General features: G+C 39.4%; 1 protein-coding gene across 8 annotated transcripts in view; it reads left to right on the forward strand.

Annotated features, from left to right (window-relative positions):
- baiap2b (BAR/IMD domain containing adaptor protein 2b) overlaps window positions 1–18,073 on the forward strand; it is a 64,025-nt gene extending 45,952 nt beyond the window's left edge. For 4 of the 8 annotated variants that reach the window (XM_041974773.1, XM_041974774.1, XM_041974779.1 and 1 more), the window contains 8 exons: window positions 1,221–1,373; window positions 4,836–5,066; window positions 5,779–5,974; window positions 6,581–6,782; window positions 6,909–6,989; window positions 7,235–7,403; window positions 8,691–8,728; window positions 12,443–12,754. In XM_041974773.1, the coding sequence (XP_041830707.1) occupies window positions 1,221–1,373; window positions 4,836–5,066; window positions 5,779–5,974; window positions 6,581–6,782; window positions 6,909–6,989; window positions 7,235–7,403; window positions 8,691–8,728; window positions 12,443–12,500 (1,128 nt within the window). In that variant the 3' untranslated portion in view covers window positions 12,501–12,754. Of the gene's footprint in view, window positions 1–1,220; window positions 1,374–4,835; window positions 5,067–5,778; window positions 5,975–6,580; window positions 6,783–6,908; window positions 6,990–7,234; window positions 7,404–8,690; window positions 8,729–10,123; window positions 11,168–12,442; window positions 12,755–15,353; window positions 15,398–15,693 lie in introns of those variants that run through there. The other 4 variants (XM_041974775.1, XM_041974777.1, XM_041974776.1 and 1 more) reach the window with 3 other exon arrangements.
- Window positions 18,074–20,823: the final 2,750 nt, after the last annotated feature.

Consider the following 20,823-nt stretch of genomic DNA (forward strand, 5'->3'; position numbering starts at 1 on the left):
TTCAAATATAACAAGTTATTTAATCTCACTGTACAATTAGAATAATTTCTTGGCTGAAAAATCTGTTTTTGTAGAATCACATGGAAAAAAATAAGATGTTGCATTTTCTTAATTTATAATGTATATACACAACATTTTAATAAGTTGTACAAATTTTAAGTAAAAAAATGGTTTTAATGGGAGCAAAAACATCATCTGGCTGTAAATATTAATGATCTGTTCAAAATTCTAATGCTTGATTATAAAACGACCTCTTGGCTTGGATGTTGAGATAAATGAGGGAAGAAGGAAATATTTACTAATGAATGTATGAATTTGCTAAATAACTTACTGATTAGCACCTCTGGCGTTGCGTAATGTGTGATGTTGATTATGGGGTTGTGCTGGGTGTCTTAAGAACTCTGCAGAATCATGTCTTGCCGCCATCAGTTCACTTTTTTTCCATCCAGGCTGCGTTGAGCTGTTAGATTGGACCTGTCAGACATGCATAACGGTGCGTAGGCTGCTGACTTTCTCTGTAAACAACCCAAGCGCGGTCACTGACGCCTCATTCTGCCGCTCAGTGCTGTCTGGCACTGGGAGAATGCCGTTTCACATTATTTGACGGCATGGGAAAACTTAAAGAGCTTTTAGTTACATAAGCAAACCTGAGGTAAAATGCGCTCTGAAGCATTTTTACCTCTGCTTTTATGATTCCTGATGAAGACAAGCAGATCTACAGAGAGAACGACCTGTTCTCTGACACACCGAGCTGGTGGAGGAGTGGAAGGTGAATGGGGTTGAAAGCTGGAAAAGAATATAGGTCACAAATAAAGATGTGCAACATCCTAAATGCTCCACTTTTTCTATAATGTATGGTTTTCAGGGCTGATCTGTTGCAACATTTCCATGTGGCAGCAGAAAGCTGTTTACCTGCTTTAATTTCCATGGCTGGCATTTGATGGGTGATCCAAACCTGTTATTTGCTGTTCAAAGCTTTTTCTAAAAGGGCTGATTCATTCAAGTTACAACCTAGATTTTATTAAATTGTCTGAATAATCAGAAAATGCTCTTTAAAGTTTTTTTTTAAGACCCATTTTCCTCATCCCATGTAAGATCTATTTAGTGTTGTCATGCTGTCATTTCTGGCCCACTAACCTTGTAACTTTAACATTCATCAGAAAAGTAGAAAAATGCCTTGATGACAACTTTCTTCCATGTTTGTGCATTTTTCTTCCCAGTATGTGGAAGCCATCAGCAATAAGCAGAGCGAGCTGGACAGCTACATAGCTGAGGGCTACAAGAACGCTCTGTCTGAGGAGAGGAGGAGGTACTGCTTCCTGGTGGACCGTCAGTGCGCCGTGGCCAAGAACAGCAGTGCCTACCACGGAAAGGTGAGAAGGGAACAGCTTCTGTTTCTGTCCTGTTGGAACAGAAGTCTTAGCTTCCACAAGTTAACGGAAACACAAACCAGCAACAACAGAGGGTAATTGTTTTTAGAAGTTATCCATGTTAAATATGGGTCAAATCTGGTGGATGTTTAGTGTATATAACCATTGTTTCAGTATTTTAAAGGCAGTGCAGGATAATGTGCTGCCACACAGTTGGTCATCTCCTGTTAAAACTTAGATATAAGATCTACAGATACTTACTGTAAACTGTAAAATTACATTTTTCATTTTTATTTGCATTGTTTGGCAAAAACTAAAGTTTTAAATTCAGTGGAAAAGCTGCAATCCTTTCTAGTAAATTGTCACTACATGGAAAACTGTGTCTTTACTGGAATTTAAAGTCCACGAAAAACAACTTTGTCAATTGAGAAAATCGGTCATTTTTTACTACGAAGACAAAAATGTTCCTGATGCACTGAATGATTTTCATTTTAATGTGCTGTTAAAAGCACATACTCCAAATCCATTTCCTTGTTGTCAAAGCAAAAGAAATTAAAGAAATGGATTTTTAGAAATCAAGCTTTGTAATTTGTAATTTTCTTTTTGCCTGCCACAGATGGAAATTGGCAAGAACGTTGTTATCTGGTACAGAGCATATTTACTCTGCGTATAAAGTTTTTGTAAATGGTCCCTGACAAATAAACCAAATTAATTAAAAAAGTAAATAAATCAGCTACAGCTGCTCTCTGTTGTTGGACACTTGTTAGCACGGAAGGAAACTTTGTTTAGCGTTAGCATTAGCCTCCCCCATCTAGCTAAACTGTACAACAACTAGAAAATTTAAACATATTTCCGCTGCAGGATTCTGAACACAGCTGACACAGTTAAACCCAGACAAGAAATTCATTGGTTTTATAAGGTGACACAAGGCAGGTTTCCTTTAATTGGTTTAAAGTGAATAAACTAGGCTAGCGTCAACACAAGATGGCAGGCTAGCTAATGTTGCTTGTGGTTGTAATTCAGTAGAAGTAGTAGTTCTGCTAACAGGAGGCAAACATTAAGGAAAACAACTGTAGTGGACATCAACAAAAGGAAAATAGAGGCAGTTTTTAGGAATTACTTAACCCCCAAGAAACAATGTGTTCAAACACAACAGCAGCGTAGCTTTATAGGGTGTTTCATCTCATAGTTCGGATGTCTCAAGATGGATGAAGTGCATTATAAATCTAGATGTGCCAATATGTGTTTATAAACCAGCTCTCCAGCTTTTTCTATTGTACACAATGTGGACTTTGAAAATGTCTCACTCTATATTTATTCATACATTTTATCCAAAACAAAGCCAGCAGCCAATCAGGAGCTTCATGTCAACAAACAAAATGATCAAAAAAGCCCATCTTTGTCATATGGAGCTCATTCACAATGGTTAAGTGTGATGTAAGGGAGGATGTAGAGGAGGAGAATGGGGAGGCGGCGGAAGAGAAAATGACCTACTTCTGCAGGAACACTTGATACGACTCACAGCGTGTGGGTGTAAAAGTGTCTGAGTGAGTGATTGATGGACAGACGGAGGAAGCACAGAACACAAACTGCTGATGTGACGATGAAACATCAGAAAAGGATTAAATCTGGCTCACAAAGACTGGCGAGTTTTTAGTCTTAAATTTGAGGGGTTGAAGTTTGTTTATTACTTTAAATTCATAAAATCTCTGGGTTGCTAAAATCTCTCCCTGGTACTTAGTTTAGTCCCAGTCCTAAGATTCTGTCAAATTCTGAGGGTCTTAGTAGTGTAGTTGGTTTATGGTTGAGATGTCCAGAGGTAGCCGGGGTGTCTGTGTGGTTTCTGTTTGCTTTGGGTGTTTACGGTGCGTTTGATTTGACTCCGAGGTCTGGCATTAACAGCCATCTTTAATGAGTCAGGCTGGAGCTGGTGAGTCTTTCCCAACTTTCCGGGTCAGATATACGAATTCAAGGGGTGAATGGAGTACAAATTGAACACACCATTAGTTAGAAGGATATTTTTTCCAGTTATTGCACATTTAAATATTACACATAATAGTGAATGATGAAATGGTAGCTTTTAACTGCGGTGAAGTGCAGAAGAGAAGCTGAACTGATGAGTAAGTGAATGAACTAATATGTGAGAGGACCAGTGATCCTGAAGGACGACATAAAGGAAGAACAGCCACCATCTGTGCTAGTTAATTGTAATCACACCAGTAAAGGCACAAACCACCCACACTCTACCTTTGCTATTCGACAGACTAAGTGGGGTCATGATGACTCATCTTTCTCACCAGCATCAAGATGCTCTGAGAACAACTTCACTGAAAGAAATCTGTGGGTGACAATTTATCCCTGCAGGTAATCCCAATAAACAAAGAAACCCAGTTTCACCGTGTTTAAAATGTTTGCAGATTTCTGAAAACATATTTCCATCATTTACAGTAAACGAACCCCTGAATAAACACTAAAAACCTTACAATCACAATGATCCAACTTTATTTAAATTAAATTTTGTGTACAAAAGGCTGTTTTAGATGTTCTGTTCCTTCTGTTTGTTGGATCATCCCACTCACACCCTGACACCTGACGCTCCAGCCCACACACCCTCAGCAGGTCCAGACAACCTTGGAGCCACGCTGTGTTTATCCTCCACACCAGTCTGGCCGGGTTAAAACTGTTTTCACAAGTAGATTCCTCCTCAGACTCTTTCTTTATTCAAGGCTTTGCGAATCCCTCATTTATTCACTTATGAATGCAAATGAGAGCATGTTTATGTAACTGCCCTACTGTATAATGCATGGGAGAACTGTAACTCGTGCACCACAGAGGGCTTCTTAAATGAGTGCACTTTCAAAGAGATTCATATCTCCAGCTGCATCCCGCCCCTCATCTCATCTCTCGTTGCATCTGCAGTACAGAATGTTCCTGCCCTGTTTTTGCCAGTTATCTTTTCCCAGCATCTTCCAGTGTTTTAATCAGATTATGTGTGTAGTTGGGTGCTATGGAAACAATTTGTCTTAAAATATTAAAAACTGCCATTGGGATAAATATCATCATAAATAAATAAATAAAAACTCACAAAAATGAGTTGAGGTTAATTTAATAAGTTTTTTTTCTAAAAACAGCCTCTGTATCAGTGGACTTTAATACTTGAACCAATTAAATCAATGGATATGAATTTGCCCATTTATTTAACAGCCATATTTATTACTTTATAGGCATTTGCTATATTTTTTATATTGACAGATGGTGTTCCATACAATACAGTCAAATAGGGAGAAAACACGTTTTTATAGTAAAAAGAGACATTTATAATATTGAGCAGTGGTGGTAGAGATTTCTTCTCTGTACTTTAAACAAACCAGTGATTTGCATTTCATTATTTCTCAATTAAAAAAAAAAAGTGTTCTGGGCATCACACTAATGGATGCTTCCCTCTTGTTCCTCTCTCTTTTCCAGGGGAAGGAGCTTTTATCCCAGAAAATTCCAGTGTGGCAGCAGGCGTGTGCCGAACCCAACAAGCTCCCAGACCGTGCCATGTTCCTGGCCCAGCAGATGATCGGTGCAGTGGGCACCCTGCCTCCTGGTGCTCATCACCCCGGCATCTCTGAGCCCATCTCCGGTGCTAAACCCCTGCCGGTGCCTCCAGAGCTGGCAGCCCTCAGGGCCAGCGGGGCCATGGGACAGCAGGTGGGTTCTTCCAACACCCTGAAATCCACATTTAGTTTACTGAACTGGGACTTTGTCTCATTTAGATGCATTTATTGTGGTTTACAAACCATGCTTCACTTAAACTTCTGCATATCTCTGTTTGCTGTAAAAAAAAAATGTCACTATAAAAGTAATATACCAACACACAGACACAGTAGCACTGTCATGCACACACATACAGGTAAATGACGCCTAATGAGACCCTTAACAAGGAATTTGAGTGCATGAAAGGGTTTTGACTCTGGATGTGTTTTCGGCATCATGGGAGCCCTCAACACATCCTCAGAACTCTACCGAATGCAAATGAACTCATTAGCAAACCACGCTAATAAGCTTGTTGTGCTGAAGAGGCTCGAGATTCTGACATCCTCCAGCTCTTTTCCATCCTGCCCCCTTCTCCTCCTGCAGGGCTGCCGACTGTGAAACAGCTAAAAATTCACACCAGTAGAGCTTCAGTTTGGTTGATTTTTATTAAAAACCAACAGCAGACAAATGTTGGATTTTCCTTTTTTTGTCTTTTTTGAATCACAGTTTTTCCATTTATCAGCATTTCCTGACCCAGATCCTCTCTCCACCTCTGCTATCTTTAATGAGCTGCAGGAAGTTATGCAACGGCTGGAGCTGATGTACAGGGAGAAGAAGTTTATGTGTTTTATTTTTAATTGCCTGCATGCTAATTTCCTTACTACAGAGGCTGATGGGCGGTGTGGAAGGAGGGATGTCTGTGATGAACGGTGCAGCCGGGGGAGAGGACTACCAGCAGTGGATGGAGGGCAAAGTTGCTCAGGGCAAAGCCTCACCGCAGACCCAGAGACATGGAGCGGAGGTCTATTCCAACACCCTGCCTGTGCGCAAGGTCGCCCCCGCCAAGAGCAAGGCCACACTGAGTAAGGACACACATTATGCACCGACGTCCGGCTGTGCTCTAAATTTATTCCATCTGTGATTAAACGCAGCAGTCAGCATCTTTGTGGTCCTAAACGTGCTTCATGATTGAGACTTTTGGATCTAAAAACTATACTTGTAGCCTCCTTTTGCAAATGTTTTTTTTAGCCAAGCTGAATGAGGAAAGCTGAACATTTGGTTTGATTGGCATCTGGGACACACCACTCAGAGTAAAATGATAATTCAACAGCTTTAAAAATCTTAAAAATCTAAGGTTTTGTTTTTCTGCTGTCTGGTGGCTTTAATAGAAGTTTGAATTTGTTGTTCAGTTTGCTTTTCATAAAACATGTTCTGTGAGGTGATATTTCTTCAGGTGTCGTTGCACCTCAGACACGACCTGTGCCGGTTTAATAAGGAAAGAGCCAAAACCAGTGGGAACAGAAAGATGTGATATTAGAAATGAGAAAGAGAGGCTGAGTGTAAACATGTTGCATAAGTCAAAACTTTCTGCGTTAAAAGATCACGTCTTAGTGGCAGAAACTGGTTAACATGGAGCCCGAGCAGCCATCAGGTTAGAAGTCGACTGAAAAGTCTTCCTCCTCTGTCAGTGGAGACCCGTACGCTGCCCCGGTCCAGCTCCATGGCAGCAGGTCTGGAGAGAAACGGAAGAACTCGAGTCCAGGCCATCTTCTCCCACGCAGCCGGGGACAACAGCACCCTGCTCAGCTTCGCCGAGGGCGATGTGATAACCCTGCTGGTGCCCGAGGCCCGCGACGGCTGGCACTACGGAGAGAGCGAGAAGACCAGGATGTGAGAGCTCATCTTTGTTCATCAAGTTTTACTTTTCTTGTTACTCCCTTGATTTTTATGATAACTTTAACTGAAATTAATGAAGATTTTGTGTGTGCGTGTGTGTGTGCTGCCTCATCCCACCAGGCGTGGCTGGTTTCCTTTCTCATACACTCGGGTAATCTCTGACAGTGATGGAGACACCATGAGGCACCTTCGAGTACACAAGTAGGACTTTTTCTTTTTTTTAAGCGTGGATTTAATGATGGATATTTTTCCTGTCTAATTTATTTGGCTGAACTCTGTGAACTCCAGTTGTCCACCCTGTTTAGCAACATACTGAGAATGACGTTAATTTACGATGCTAACAGGATGGAAAACCTGAGACTTCATAAGTTTACAGCTGATCTTGCCGCAGGGGAAGACATATTCGCAGTTCTCATGCTTTTTTTTCTGTACTTGTGTGTTCCCAGCCTCCATCATGGGAAAAGCAGCAGCACAGGTAACCTTTTGGAGAGAGAAGACATGAGTCTCCCCGTCCCTGATTATGGCATCCACTCCCGAATGTCTGCTCAGAGCGCCGCCGCACTGCACAGCAGACAACAGCGCCCCTACAGCATGGCCGTCCCGGGCTTCTCGCAGGTAAATGGACATGCAAAACAAACACACACACACACCAGCTGAGTTGTCAAACAACCTGGTAAAGACCTGCATTAAATTGTCTCAGGCTGGCAGCATGAACGGACTCCTTCCTAGATCAGCTTCTGTCTTTTACTCCACCAGCATCAGCTTACATAACACACATCAGTTTTGCTTGAACACACACCTGGTTACGGAGGATGAAAGTGAGAAGTCTTCCTCTTCGGCTGGCTGCCTCCGTCTCCAGCGAAGTGCTCCTGACAGCTGATAACAGGGTCAGCATTCATCCAGCTGTCTGGAGAAAAGCCAGGCAGATGGCAGCATCCGTGATGAGACGGAAGTTCATTTTTTAGAAAGCAGCATGAGAGGTCGACTTATGAAACACCAAACTCTTTATCAGCACAGCTTCCCACCCACGCCTCACCTGGAACATTACATGTGGGCGACATTAAATTGCTTTGCAGTCAAGTAACAAGTAAATCTGTTCTTTCCACCTCACAGCCTATAATATCGTCCATTATGAATCACACCCATTAAAGCCAATATTAACCCCGTCAATGAGCGAAACTTTGTTCTTAATGGTAGTTTCAGGTTTAATATTTTGTGACTTATTTAACAGTTGAGAGCATACACTGAATTTCTTTTGCCACTACATTCTAACAAAAACACCTGGTCAGCCCAGCATAGCTAACCAATCAGAGTGGAGTCAGTGTTTGAGGAGCTGGCCGTCTGTTTTCACAGGAAACTGTTATGATGCACATCTAAAAGCACTCCGCTTAACCTCTTATTGATGGTCTATTTTTCTGCTTCCTGTCTGAAATAACATACCTAAAATAAATGAAGCAGATTTCCAGGCGTATTAATAGAGGTGTAACACAGGTAAATATCTCACTTGGGGCAAATGGCCGATGCTGATGATGGACGCCTCTATCAATGTTTAGAGTCAGGAGGATCCAGGGATAGCCCCACATTCATCTTAGAAACACCATGAGGATCCAGAAAGAAGTGAAGCCCAAGATAGTTTATGATAGGAAGAGTGAATCCTTCACTATAAAACCTCCTTCATCTCCATGGAAATGTTTTTTTTCCTTGTGTAATGACCCGTTTAGATTTGATCATCTCTGTGTGGTTACTGCAGAGACGTTGCAGAATCTCTTCCATGTCTCTTTGCTGCCATCTGTTGGCAGCTATGATCACTCCAACAGTCTGCATTGGTTTCAGAAGATCATGATGGTTTAGAATAAGCTGCTTGACTAAATCTCTTGTTTCTACTTTTGTTTTTATTTGCAGCCGGGAATCGAAGAGTACGAACCCCGCTTCCCCACAAGGTAAGAACCACTTATTGTCTTATTTAGTTTTGATAAGAGAAGTCATGTTCAGCCTTTTCTGTGGAATTGTTAGTGTTTGTGGGTGGGAAGCCAGGAAGGAAATCTGTCCTGCTGGCTGGGGAGTACAGTTTTGTGGGAGAAAATGATGAGTTCTTCCAAAAACTCCAGCTAGAATTAGTTGTCCGTGTTGACACAGATGAAGACACAGGGATGAGGGATTGGGACAAGTTCAAATGCATAAATTCACACACACACACGCACACCGCAAATTTTGCTTTATGTTTGTGTTGTTTTCCTTGTTATTTTTGTTATGTTTCCATTCTGTTCTGTTGGCACTTGTTTTTGATAAGAAACCATAATTGTGATGCCACCTGCTGGACAAATGCTCAGTTCTGATTAGGCACAACTACTGAGTCATCCCAGTGAAACTGCCCGTTTCCGGTGCTACAGCCTTCTACTAATCCGCTTTAATGATTAGCAGCAGATGGACTCTTTGATCTGAAGTATTCGATTATTGAAAATATGAATCTCTAGCTCATATACAATACTGGCTTTGTTTTTCATCTCCAAAAGAAAGATCTTGCTAAATGGATGGTTGGAGTCAAGAGGAAAATTGGGACAGAGCCTGAGAATATACTTGATTTTTAACCTTGCGTTCGCATAGGCAGCCGGCTAGTAACAGAGTGTAATTGTTCACATACATGCTTGTGTAACACCTTTTGTGACTGGAGGATTCCACTAAGGGGCTCATTGAAGAACTCTGACTGGATAGAGTTACAGAGTTGGTAGGGCAGGGTTCTTCAACTCTGGCTCTCCAGGGCCACTGCCCTGCAGGTTTTAACTGTTTCCTTGCTTATATATATATATTTATATATATATATATATATAAATATAAATATAAAGTTTTTGGTTGGTAAATGAGCAGGAAAATTCTCTGTAAGGTGTTAATTATCAGATATGACTTCTATAAGTTACATCTTCATGAAAATGGGCATATTGCTGGGCGTTATCCCGTATGCTGGCTTTGTGTTTGGGTGCTCCGTTATGACCCATGAGGACTGTTGACTGCTGTAGTTTCTCTTTGGACAAATGTACTGTTTACATTTAATTAAGTTTCTACTTAAGTTTTTTTTTTTTAGTTATTTTAAGTTTTCTTTGGTTCATTCATCAAAACAATCAAGCTTTTACCCTACGGTGCTTCCCATCATCTCTCTGCATGCACCCAATCTCTAAATATCCTGCTTTAACACTTCTTATGCAGTTCAGGGTTGGATGAAGTGGAGTTTAGACTGGGGGGGTGTTAACTGTTGGAGGGCAGATGTGTGTCCTGGTTGTTTTGTGCTGTTTCTCCTGAGCCAGCCCACCTGGAAGCCCTCTCCCTCTCTTTGTCCACAGCTCCACAGAGGGCAAATTGATTTCGACAGTGTGAGGACAGACAGACAAACAAGCACAGACTCAGCCAGACGATGTGATAGGACAGGCACCTCGCTGCCCACCCCAACACCCCTTCCCTCACTTTACCCCTCTTTGTCCTGCCTCCCCTTCTCACGGCAATAAAGACTTTGGTCTGTTTTTTTTTTTCCCTCCTCCTCTTATTTCCCCTCTTCCTCCTCCACTCCTGCCCTACGCTGTCTAACCGGCTGATGGTGAAGCTTCAGTGCTCATCCTCGCCAAACCAGAACAGATGCTGTGCGATCCCATATTCCCAACCAACATGGTGGACATTTTCTCTGAGGAAAATGCATCTTTTGCTTGTCTTTCATGCATGTACATTTTCTTTTATATGTACAGATTTATCTCTGGGAATTATATTTCCCCACCTGATTTCCACAAATGTGAGTGCTCTCATTGGAACGAGGAGGAAGGAAATGTAAATCAGGATGTAAAAGTAAAGTTGTTGATCCCAAAGTGGATTTCTCATAATGTAAAAACATTACAGTTGATATATTACTGGATCTTTCAGTATTTAATAGTTTTCATGCTGTGGGGTTTTGGAGACGACAGGCCATGTATCCTCAGCAGAGCTCATGTAAATATTTCAACCAGTTAAACACAGAAATCAAATGTTTACTGTACATAATGTGCTAAACAGAAGTGCTTGTCATACAGTGATCGGACTATAAAAAACTCACCTTATGAAGTAATAATCTGAGTTTGTGTAAAAGATGAAAAAGAACAAACCTGCTGTAACGTTTTCTGTGCCGGCCTTCTGACGTGGAGGACGCCGGTGTTCGGGTTTCTGTGGTGGTCTGAGTTTTTCTCGCTGAGGCTGAATGAGGTCGACCCCATCCCCGAGACGCATTCAAGGCTCTGAGTCGAGTTTCGTTTCTAATCAATCAGCTCAATCAGGAAGAAAAAGGCCTTTTCTGCTTAATAATAATGTAGATAAATATCTGTTGTGTTTGCACTGATGGGTCAAATAAAGTTATATCAGTTTGATATATTTTTTTTAGCTTTATGGTTACGGTACGATGGTTGTGTTTGCCGTTCAACGTGGCCTTTCGCGTGCACACAAGGGTGCCGAAAGTGGATCGGGCCACACAGCCAGTGGCCTCGCCCACCGCACACCCGGTTACCACATTATTTTATGTTGTACATCCTTGTTTAAATCGTCCCAAACCACTCGTTCTGTTTTTCTACCTCACCATAAAGACAGTGACTCTTTTTAATCCTCACCGTCTTCATTATAGGAGCAGCTCTGATGCTGCAGGTTCAAATCCCTGCATCCCTTGTGCATTAACAAAACTAAAGAATGTGATTTTTCTATCATAGCACGCCATGTTTAAGGACCTCCAGCACATTTAAAATCTCACATCGTTTCACACCACAGGCCTTATTGGCCTTTATATTAAGTATCAAAGCTATAAAATTATTAGGGGTGTCACCTTTTGCTCATGTCTTGACCAGAAGATTAGCAGCTTCAACCCTGAATTCAACCCCTCCATCTTCCCCTCCTCTAACATGAGTCAGACACCTTTGTTTACAGGTTACGATGATCAAAATGTGAAATACATGAAGAACTTAACAGATGATCGGCACGAGTTAAACGGTGTAAATAAGAGTTTAATGAAAACTGAAGGCTTAAAGTAAATCGTGCTGCAGCTGGAGTCTGAAGCTTCTCAGCAGCCTTGAAGGGGAGTTATTTACTGTTAAAACCTCATTCAGGCTTCATGTGTCGTCTCTGCAACACAACTGGATTTTTCTTTAAAGCTCAGCAAGTGAAAAGTCATCATGTCTGTCTGGTTCTCTGTGCGTAATAAAGATGCTGGTTTGCTTGTCTGTATGTCGGCCCGCTCAGTGCCTGTCTTATTCAACCACTTTGTCCACGTGTCCGGTTCACTAACTTCTAAATTCTCTGAAGTCTGACCTAAATTTGGCTCGAAGTGCTGTTTGTACCAAAGAGAGGAGGCGGAAGCACCTTACCACGTTTCCTTCACTGCAAAAACGTCTTTTTCTGACCTTTTTAATGACATCAGGTGTGTTTAAGTTTAAAATATTGTTTCTTTTAAATAAGTGGAAAGGTTGTGGATGCTTTCAGTCAGACTTTGGTGTTGGGACGGACCTTTCTGCATTGTGGAAGCTTCATCTCACGTGTCTCCTGTCTCCCCCCACCCTGTCTCTGTTTGACTTAACACCCGTCTTCCCCCTTAGCTTTGCCAACCTGCTTCTTTTATTTTATTTTGTTTTTCTTCATCTCTGTTGTGATGAATTTAGAGACAAAAGTCGAGCACAAACGACTGGAAGCTGCCAGTGTTTCTTCTTTCTCCACTAAAATAGTCCAAGGTACGACTGCCATGGCTGCAGAGGCAGCACACCAATCACCTGCGGACAGATAACTCCTCCATCTACTGACGGTTGCTTTGACTGTGAGGTTTTTCATGCAAATTGAAAAAAGAATCTATATATACTGTACAGAGAATTGTTGATATGCATGCGTTGGGGGCACCAAAAAAGTTTAAGATTGATGACCTCAAATGTATGGTGACTTTCTACTATAAAAGTATGAAATAAATATATTCCAATGGATATTTTCTTGTTTGGGTTTTTTCTTATTTTTTTTTTTTATTCTAAGAGAGAATTTGATAGATTTTTTTTTAACCCTTATGCCATCCCTGGGTATTTTTGTCCATATTTCTCCACCTTTTTGCCCATGGTGATCATTTCAGCTGTTGCAACTTGTGGCGTGATTTATTTTTTTGCGGTAACTCTTATTAGTCAAATTTATTAAATCCAGTATCTTTTTCTCTCAACGCATTTTACACCTTCATGTGACCTACGAAGCCCAAAATGTCCACGCACAAAAAACTGATATAAAATAATCAAACATAAAAAATGTTTTATTATTAGAATAAAAATCCATTGAACAACTTCAGACCTGCTGAAAACTACCCAACATTAAATCATTTGGGGGAATTTTAACCCTTTAAATGCCAGTTTGAATATTTGAATTACTGCCTTATTTGTTACAAAAGCATTGAATTATTTTCCATACCGTAAATATTCAGGGTTTTTAGTGGTGATTAGTCTCGTATATGTCAAAGATTAGAGCAAAAATGTTTAGCTTGCATTTTTTAGGGTAGTGTCAGATACTCTGGGGACCAAATGTTCGTGCACATCTACCTGACATTTATTACATGATATATGAACATTTGAAGGGTTACAAGTCTAAAATAATTGGATGTTTTGAGCAGGTCGGCAGATGTTCAACTTAATTTATTTATTTATTTTTTAAATGTTGTTTTGATGATTTTAAAGCAGTGTGTGTGTGTATTTTTGTCGTGAAGGTGAGAGAGTATATTTTAAAAAATCTAATGAAATCAAATCAGTTTTGTTGATAGTCTTAGTCTAATAAGCAGTAAAAACCATCTCCTGGGTATTTATTATATGGAAGATAACTCAGTTTTTCATTAATAAACGAGGGAGTAAATAAAATATCAAACAAGCATTTAAAGGGTTAAAATCCTAAAAATGATTGAATGCTTGGTAGTTCTGTGCAGGTCTGAAGTTGTTTAAGTTAATATAAATTATTTTATAACAGTTTTTTGTGCTGGGACATTTTTGGCCATGATGTTCACCAGAGGATTTGAGGAGGGAAAAAGGTTTTTTAAATTTAGTTTTCATAATTTTCCTCTGTAATAATTTACCACAGCTCATTGATTAAGCTCTTTAGGAATTCCCCAGAACAGCAGAATCCCTCTCGAACAGTCGAGCTGGTGATCGTCCTCTCGCTCTATCACATTAACCAGCAGCTCTTCTTGCAAATTTGATGCCCCCACCCCCCTTTCATTCATGGATCTGAGACCCATCGTAGCTCCCCACCGGCCTTGTTGCATGTTGAGCGTGTGTGTTCTGTGCACAGTAGTGTTTGCACTGCATCCTCCACACCCTGACCTGCCATGTACACCCACTGGCCTGCTCCTCCTGCTGCTAGCAAAGGTACCTTTTCAACCCACCTGTGTACGTTTTGGTGTTTGGTGTTGGGTTGTCCTGATCGAAGCATTTTCATCATTCCGTCTGTCTTGTCTGTTTATTTTGTAGTTCACCATATTGTGTTTGTATGTTTTAATTTCCCGGTTTCATATCAATCTGTTCTGATCAGTTTTGTTATAATTTCCATGGTGAATTTGCAGAGCCTTGATTTGTGTGTTCATGTATTTTTGGACTGGATTGCAGTACAAGTGGAAAGAAACAAGATCATGACTGAGTTTGAGATTTAAAGGAAGTAACATAAGGTACATTCTCATCCTCCAGACATCTCGAGTCACCAGCATGGTCTCACTGCAAGTGTTTTAGTCATGAAACACATTTCTGATGAAAACAGTCTGTCAGTTTTGTCCGACCCCCCTTTAACCCAACCTCATTTCTTCTTATTTAGGAACCTTTTTAGGTTTGAACTATTCACAAATTAGTGATAAACACATTCCTGTAAAAAGGTTCAGGTCCAAGGACTGGACTGAAAAGAAATGAAAAAACAGAAAATGTCCAAAGGAAAACGTATAAAGATCTTCAGGAAGTCCGAAGAAATGAGGACCGATTCAAAACTTTCTACTTAAGTGTTTACGTTGGATGGGTAGTTCGGGTAGGACGAGTTTTATTCATTAGTATATTAGTATATACTCATTAAACATACTTGTACACAATCATGCCCCTATTTAAATAACATGATTACAACACGGTGCTCTGCATGACGCTCGATTCTGAACCATTTGAGGTTTCATTGACTCGGATGAAGCACTGGAACAGACTGCTGGGTTGTTTTTAATGGATGAGATAACTCTACCTATTATGTGGTCATTTTATAATTAATATATACTTTTCATGTTAGTCTGTCATCAGTGACTATGCCCTGAAGTTTAGCCTCACACACTTGCTTCAGATAGACGTCATATTTAGATGAAAAACGTTATTTCATGATATTCCAAAGTGTTTTCTAATGACTAAACTCAGTCATGATCCTGTTTTTTTTTTTTCTTTTTTTCATTTTTAATAAGGATGACTTGTTTGTTAATAACATGCTGTATAGTTAGCTGATGTTAGGACCAGTAATGAAGCTGTGATGTGTTTTCTTCAGTTAAGATGAGGTTTTGGCTTTGTGTTTGAGTCTGAGGACTGTCTCTGCTTTCAGCACAGGGCCTGATTACGCCCGCTTTTGAGCGACCAAAACGCATCGTAAGTCAAACTGGACCTTCATGGTCTTCATGTAACCCCTTCCCCTCTTTCACCATGGCTTCACACTGCTTCGCTGCCGGATGTGGAGTTGCTTTGTTTGGTCATTTCCATCACTACTGTCGGCTTTAAACTTCACCCAACTCTTGCATGACATCGGGGCTTTGTTTAATTTTCAGCTGTGGTGTTTTTGAAAAACGTTCCATCTTCTTTTCCATTTGGCCCATCTTCCCTCTCATGCATGTTTTTTACTTTTCACCTAAGAAGACAAACTAAATCCTCTACTCTTCTCCTTGCAGAGATCTACCCAGCGAGCCAACTGTGGAAGCTCCAGCCAAACCACCCCTTTCTGATGATGAGGAGGACCTGGAGGAGGAGCAGCTGGATGAAGCTCAGTATGACTCTTTGGAGAAGGCCTCAACCACCACAGAGGACTTCTGAGCTCCTTCAGTTTAGTCCAGCTGCAGTTCAAAGTTTAATCTTTAATTCCTTTTTAACTACAGCTTCACTGTCTGAGAATGAACACATGACCAGTTAATGAAGTCGTCATTACAGCTCCTGTAAAGAGAAACGTGTCTTAGAAGAGAGATGATGTATAAATAACTAGAACTGGTTTATTTTGGAAGGATTTTCCTCTGAACTGTTTGTGTAGCAGCATGTGGGCACATTTTGTTTAAAACAGGAGATTTTTTTCCACTGTTCTGTGTTTCAAAACATGCAAACAGCATAAGGTGTGCAAGATTCAAGATGAAAGCATGAATTTAATCACCTCTCATTGGCTGATGACTGGCCTGAACACCGAACCCCCCCCCCCCCTGTCTTTCTATAAAAGGGCTTTGATGTCAGGTCAGGTGTTCCACCATAGCCTCACCTCTGAAAACGCCGCTTCCCCCAGGAAAACAACACAATCTGGTTGTAGGGGCATCTGTCATTGGCGCTGTAGTGATCACACAGAAAGCAGGAAGAAAAAAAATACACTCTAACGCATCAGAAGCAAACCATGTATATCTGATAAGCACAGAGGTTGTAGTTCTGGATGTTTAGATCATCACATCCTGGCAGGAAATCACAGCCTTGCAGGTGTTTTTTCTTCTTTTTTCATTGATATTATTGCCTACAGATTTCTCTGATTCATGCACTTTTATGACCTTAAAGCAACATTAATAACAGTGGACATAAATGGAACTGATTTCACGTTTTTGTTAATGTTAATATAATTCTGATCTGTTGTTGCATTGACATGGGTTCAGAGCTCATTCAGATGACAAATCATCTTTCTCTTGGATTGTGTTTATTTAGGATCTGATAAGAAGCATCTCTTAGATTTTTGGCCAGCACAAAGCGCTCATGCAGCTGCTGATTATGGAGAAACTGAAGTATGGAGCTATGTTGGGGACAAAAGTTTTCTAACCAGTGTTGACATATTTCACCCTTTTGCCCACCTCAAATGTAGTACCCTCCTTTGACATTTGTTGTAAAAAAAATAATAAAATAAAAATCCATAATAAAATAAAATCCATGCACAAAAAGGCTAGAAAATCAGCTTTTTTTAAATGAATCATTTAAACAACTTCAGACCTGTTCAAAACTACCAAATATTAAATATTTTTTTTCTATTTTAATCCTTTAAATGACTTTATTTAAAGTATTCCATTTAAAATTTAACAAAAACTGAACTATTTTCCATTTGATAAATAGTAGGGGGTGATCAGACGGCTCCATGATATAACTGACAAAATACCAGAATTCCTTGCATCGGCCATAAATGGGAAAATAGTTTAATCTGGTGAAATCTAATAATGTAAAAAATCTTTCTTCCAAATGCTCAAATTAAAGAGTGAGTGGTTTTAAAATGTAATGACTGAGATTAAAATATGTAATTTTAATGTAAGTCAATGGGACTTTTTTGGCCATGAAGACCACTAGTGGGAGTATCTGAGACTCCATAAAAAATACTAATGAAATTCAACCAATTTTGCTGCTAATATTTGACATATTAAAGACTCTTTTTACCACCGAAGAGTCATCCTCCTAATATTTATATGGTAAATAATTTGTAATAAATAATTCAAATAATCAGGCTAGCATTTAAAGGGCAAAATAATCCAGCAATCTGATTTTAATTCAACACAATTTCCCTTGTGCTGCATGGCGTCCCTACTTTCTCCAAATGTTCTGTTTTCAACACAAAATTGCCAGAAAAATCTTTATATTGAAGTGCAGAAAGTTTGCTAAAGTTTACATTTTAAAAAGCATTAACAGCACACCTTCCCATTTTACCGACACTAATTTCTGCTCAGAATGAGGCCGCTTTGGAAATTTAAATTTAGTGTTAATCTGATGCTGTCATTTGTTTTCATGTAATTTTCAAAGCTGTGCAAACCACAAATTAGGTTAAAACATTTCGCCTTCAGCACTGTCTGATGACTATCAGTATAATTATGGTGCTTTTTCTAACATTTGAGATCATTCTTTAATTTTGCTGCCTTTTCATTGGCATTGGTCCTGTCTGTGTCACAGTCCACCAAAGGTTTGGGAAGTTGGAAGTCACGAGACATGCTAAATAATGTTTTAACAGCATTTTAAAGATTTTCCAAACCAAAACGTTAGTAAGGATGCAGCTGGATGGAGCCTGGGATAGTTTTTTTTTTTTTTTTCTTTGGCTTAGCTTTGATTTAATGGGGGAAAATTACATATTAAAAGTGCACCGCAGGACTGTAGCAGCCACTAGGTGGCAGCAAAACTGTTGTACTTTCAGCTTTGAGGTTTTGCTCTTTGCCTTGTGGCAGACTGAATATCTAAAGAAATAAAAATGCAATATTTTATTTTAAAGTTCCTTTTTCTCCCCCCACTGATTTTTCTAAACTTTATCAAATAATATTTTATAAATAACCTAATTAAATGTTCATGGATATTTCCAAGAAACTTTCCAATTTAGTACATAAGCAAATTAAAAATGGTGCAATAAAAAAAAGAAATATGCAAGTAAAAAGTGTTAAATATAAGAAATGTTAATATCCGATGTTCAGCAATCAGACCTTATTCGTAGAGCACTTTTCAGACAAATTGAATGCCATTAACATGCTTTTACAAATAATTTGCAAAATGTGGGAAATTAAAAAAAAAAAAGAATGAATTTGGAGATTTTTCTGTCAGAAGAGGAAAACAAATAGACCGAACTGTAAAAACTTGATGGTTAATATAAGAAAATTTAATAGAGACTTAACATTTATGCAACATAAAAGATAAATTTAATTTCACCTGCAATTAAAACACTTTAGTTTTAGGATTCAGACTGACACAACGTGATGTTTCTCCAGATCTCTTCTTTGCCTTGTGTCAGAGAAAAGATTAAAACCCATGTTGATGTAACATGACTTCAGAGAAAATAACAGAACTGTATAATTATGTGATTTCATGAATGTCAAGTCTGCAATAAATTTTTGAGAATAAATCAAGTATTTTTGCTGCATGTCTTCTTTACACTGTGACAACAGACAACAGGACCTTTTTCTTCCCAAAAATCTGAGTTTTTCTGGACACTAAAACGCCCAGTTTATTATAAAATGTGTTATTTTGATGCGTCTCCTCATATTTTTAATTTTTAGCATCATTGGAGAAACAGTGATTCTTGTTCTCATGTGAACCTTTTTAATTAAGGGACAAAAATGGTCCAAGGTTGTCTTCAGATGTGTAAACCAGAGTTTATTTATATTTGATAGAAGGTACAGAAAGTAATGATGTGACCAGGTCAGTGTGGGGGCACATATTACTGACAGTATCCCAAACCTACACATTTGTTTCATCAGTCCAAGGCCAAAGCTGCGGTCATGTTCCTCCTCTTGGTTTCCATTTTGGGGTAAAAACAACACCAACTGTACTTGACCCTGGAACACAACACAACATCTCTTTGGCAACAATAAACATAAGATTTTTTTTTTATCTCTAGCCTTACCTCCCTTACAGGTACAGTACAGCAATACTCTTCAAAGTATTTTTGTTCATACAAAAATATCACCACCAGCCATCGAGATGTTTCTATGCTAAACTCTTACAGAATATTAAAGCCTCAGAAGGCAAACAAACACTTAGAAGACATGTCATGTTGATCTTAACAGTGAAATCCTGCTTTTTCGCAGGTCCAGAGATCTGAAACTTCCAACTTCTGAACATTTACACAGAGAGAAACAAAGTACTGTAAAACTTCATGATCCTGACATCAGTACTCTGTTCAACTGTCAAGTTCTAATACAGAAGTTGTGAATCCTACAGAATTAAACAATAAAAGCAGAATTATGGTTTTATTGTGGAGGCTGGATTAGTTTGGCTTTATAAATAAACCTTTTTAAAACCGTTACCTTTTGGAGTTTAAAAAAGTTTCAACATTTCAGCTAAAACTAAAGTCAGATTATAAATCAGCTCCAACAGTAACAATATTTTTGTTTAATGATGAGTTCAGACCAAACACCAACATGAAAACAGTCAACTAGCATTAATACGTTTTTCTATCGCTTGACTTTGGCCTCGTTTACACAACGTTTTGTTGGATAATTCAGTTTAGGTTATTTTTTTCTATTTTGAGAAGATGTTTTCTGTTTAGCTGAGTTTCTTAGATTTTTGGGGAAACTAAATTTATAAATATGGTGTCAGGTATAGGACTAGCATGCACCGGCATGGGCGTATGACTTGTGCAACATTTAGGACATCAGAGAAAATGCAGAGATTACATGCACCAGATAATTAATACACTATTCTATTCAAGCAGTTATGTCTTCAGGCCTGATGAGGATGTAGTGATGAGGTGCGTCGTTGCACAGTTTCACCACTCACTACAAGCCTGGCATGCACACTACATCGTTTCCAGTCCTGTTTTGCTGTCCATCTGCACAGAGGTAGTTTTCATGTTGCTGTTGTGTAAATGCAGTTTTTTAAAATGTGCAATGGGAAAAGATTTGGGTTTGGAAACGTGTGAACGGGGCCTTGACTGGATAAAAACATGAGTCCAAAACCTTCTGTTAGAGCAAAGAGTTCAAATTACAATAAAACTTTACAGTATCATAGTAGCATTTAGTTTTTTCCCCAATCTCCTCTGGAGTTTTTATTCAACATATTACATTAACTAAGACTAAATGAAAGTGTCATTCGTGGAGGACTCCTAACGACATTATCCTCTAAACGTTCCGTTTGGTCCGAGCTCACCATTACAAACCATTGATGTGGTAGAAATGAGCAGAAAACGGACACATTGGATATTTAAAGCAGAACTTGGTAACTTGAAGATGTTTTAAAAATCAGCTTGCACCTCTGCCTCCCTCTCTGCTGTGCTTCAGCTCGGTCAGAGGGAGCCCCCTGCCTGCAGAGATGGGTAACATGCACATGGCGTTGCTGTGGAGGTGGACTGACTTGTGATCCACACTAAGTGCTGACAT

Source organism: Melanotaenia boesemani, chromosome 21, assembly GCF_017639745.1.
Source record: "Melanotaenia boesemani isolate fMelBoe1 chromosome 21, fMelBoe1.pri, whole genome shotgun sequence".
In the NCBI taxonomy this organism is placed as follows: Eukaryota; Metazoa; Chordata; class Actinopteri; order Atheriniformes; family Melanotaeniidae; genus Melanotaenia; species Melanotaenia boesemani.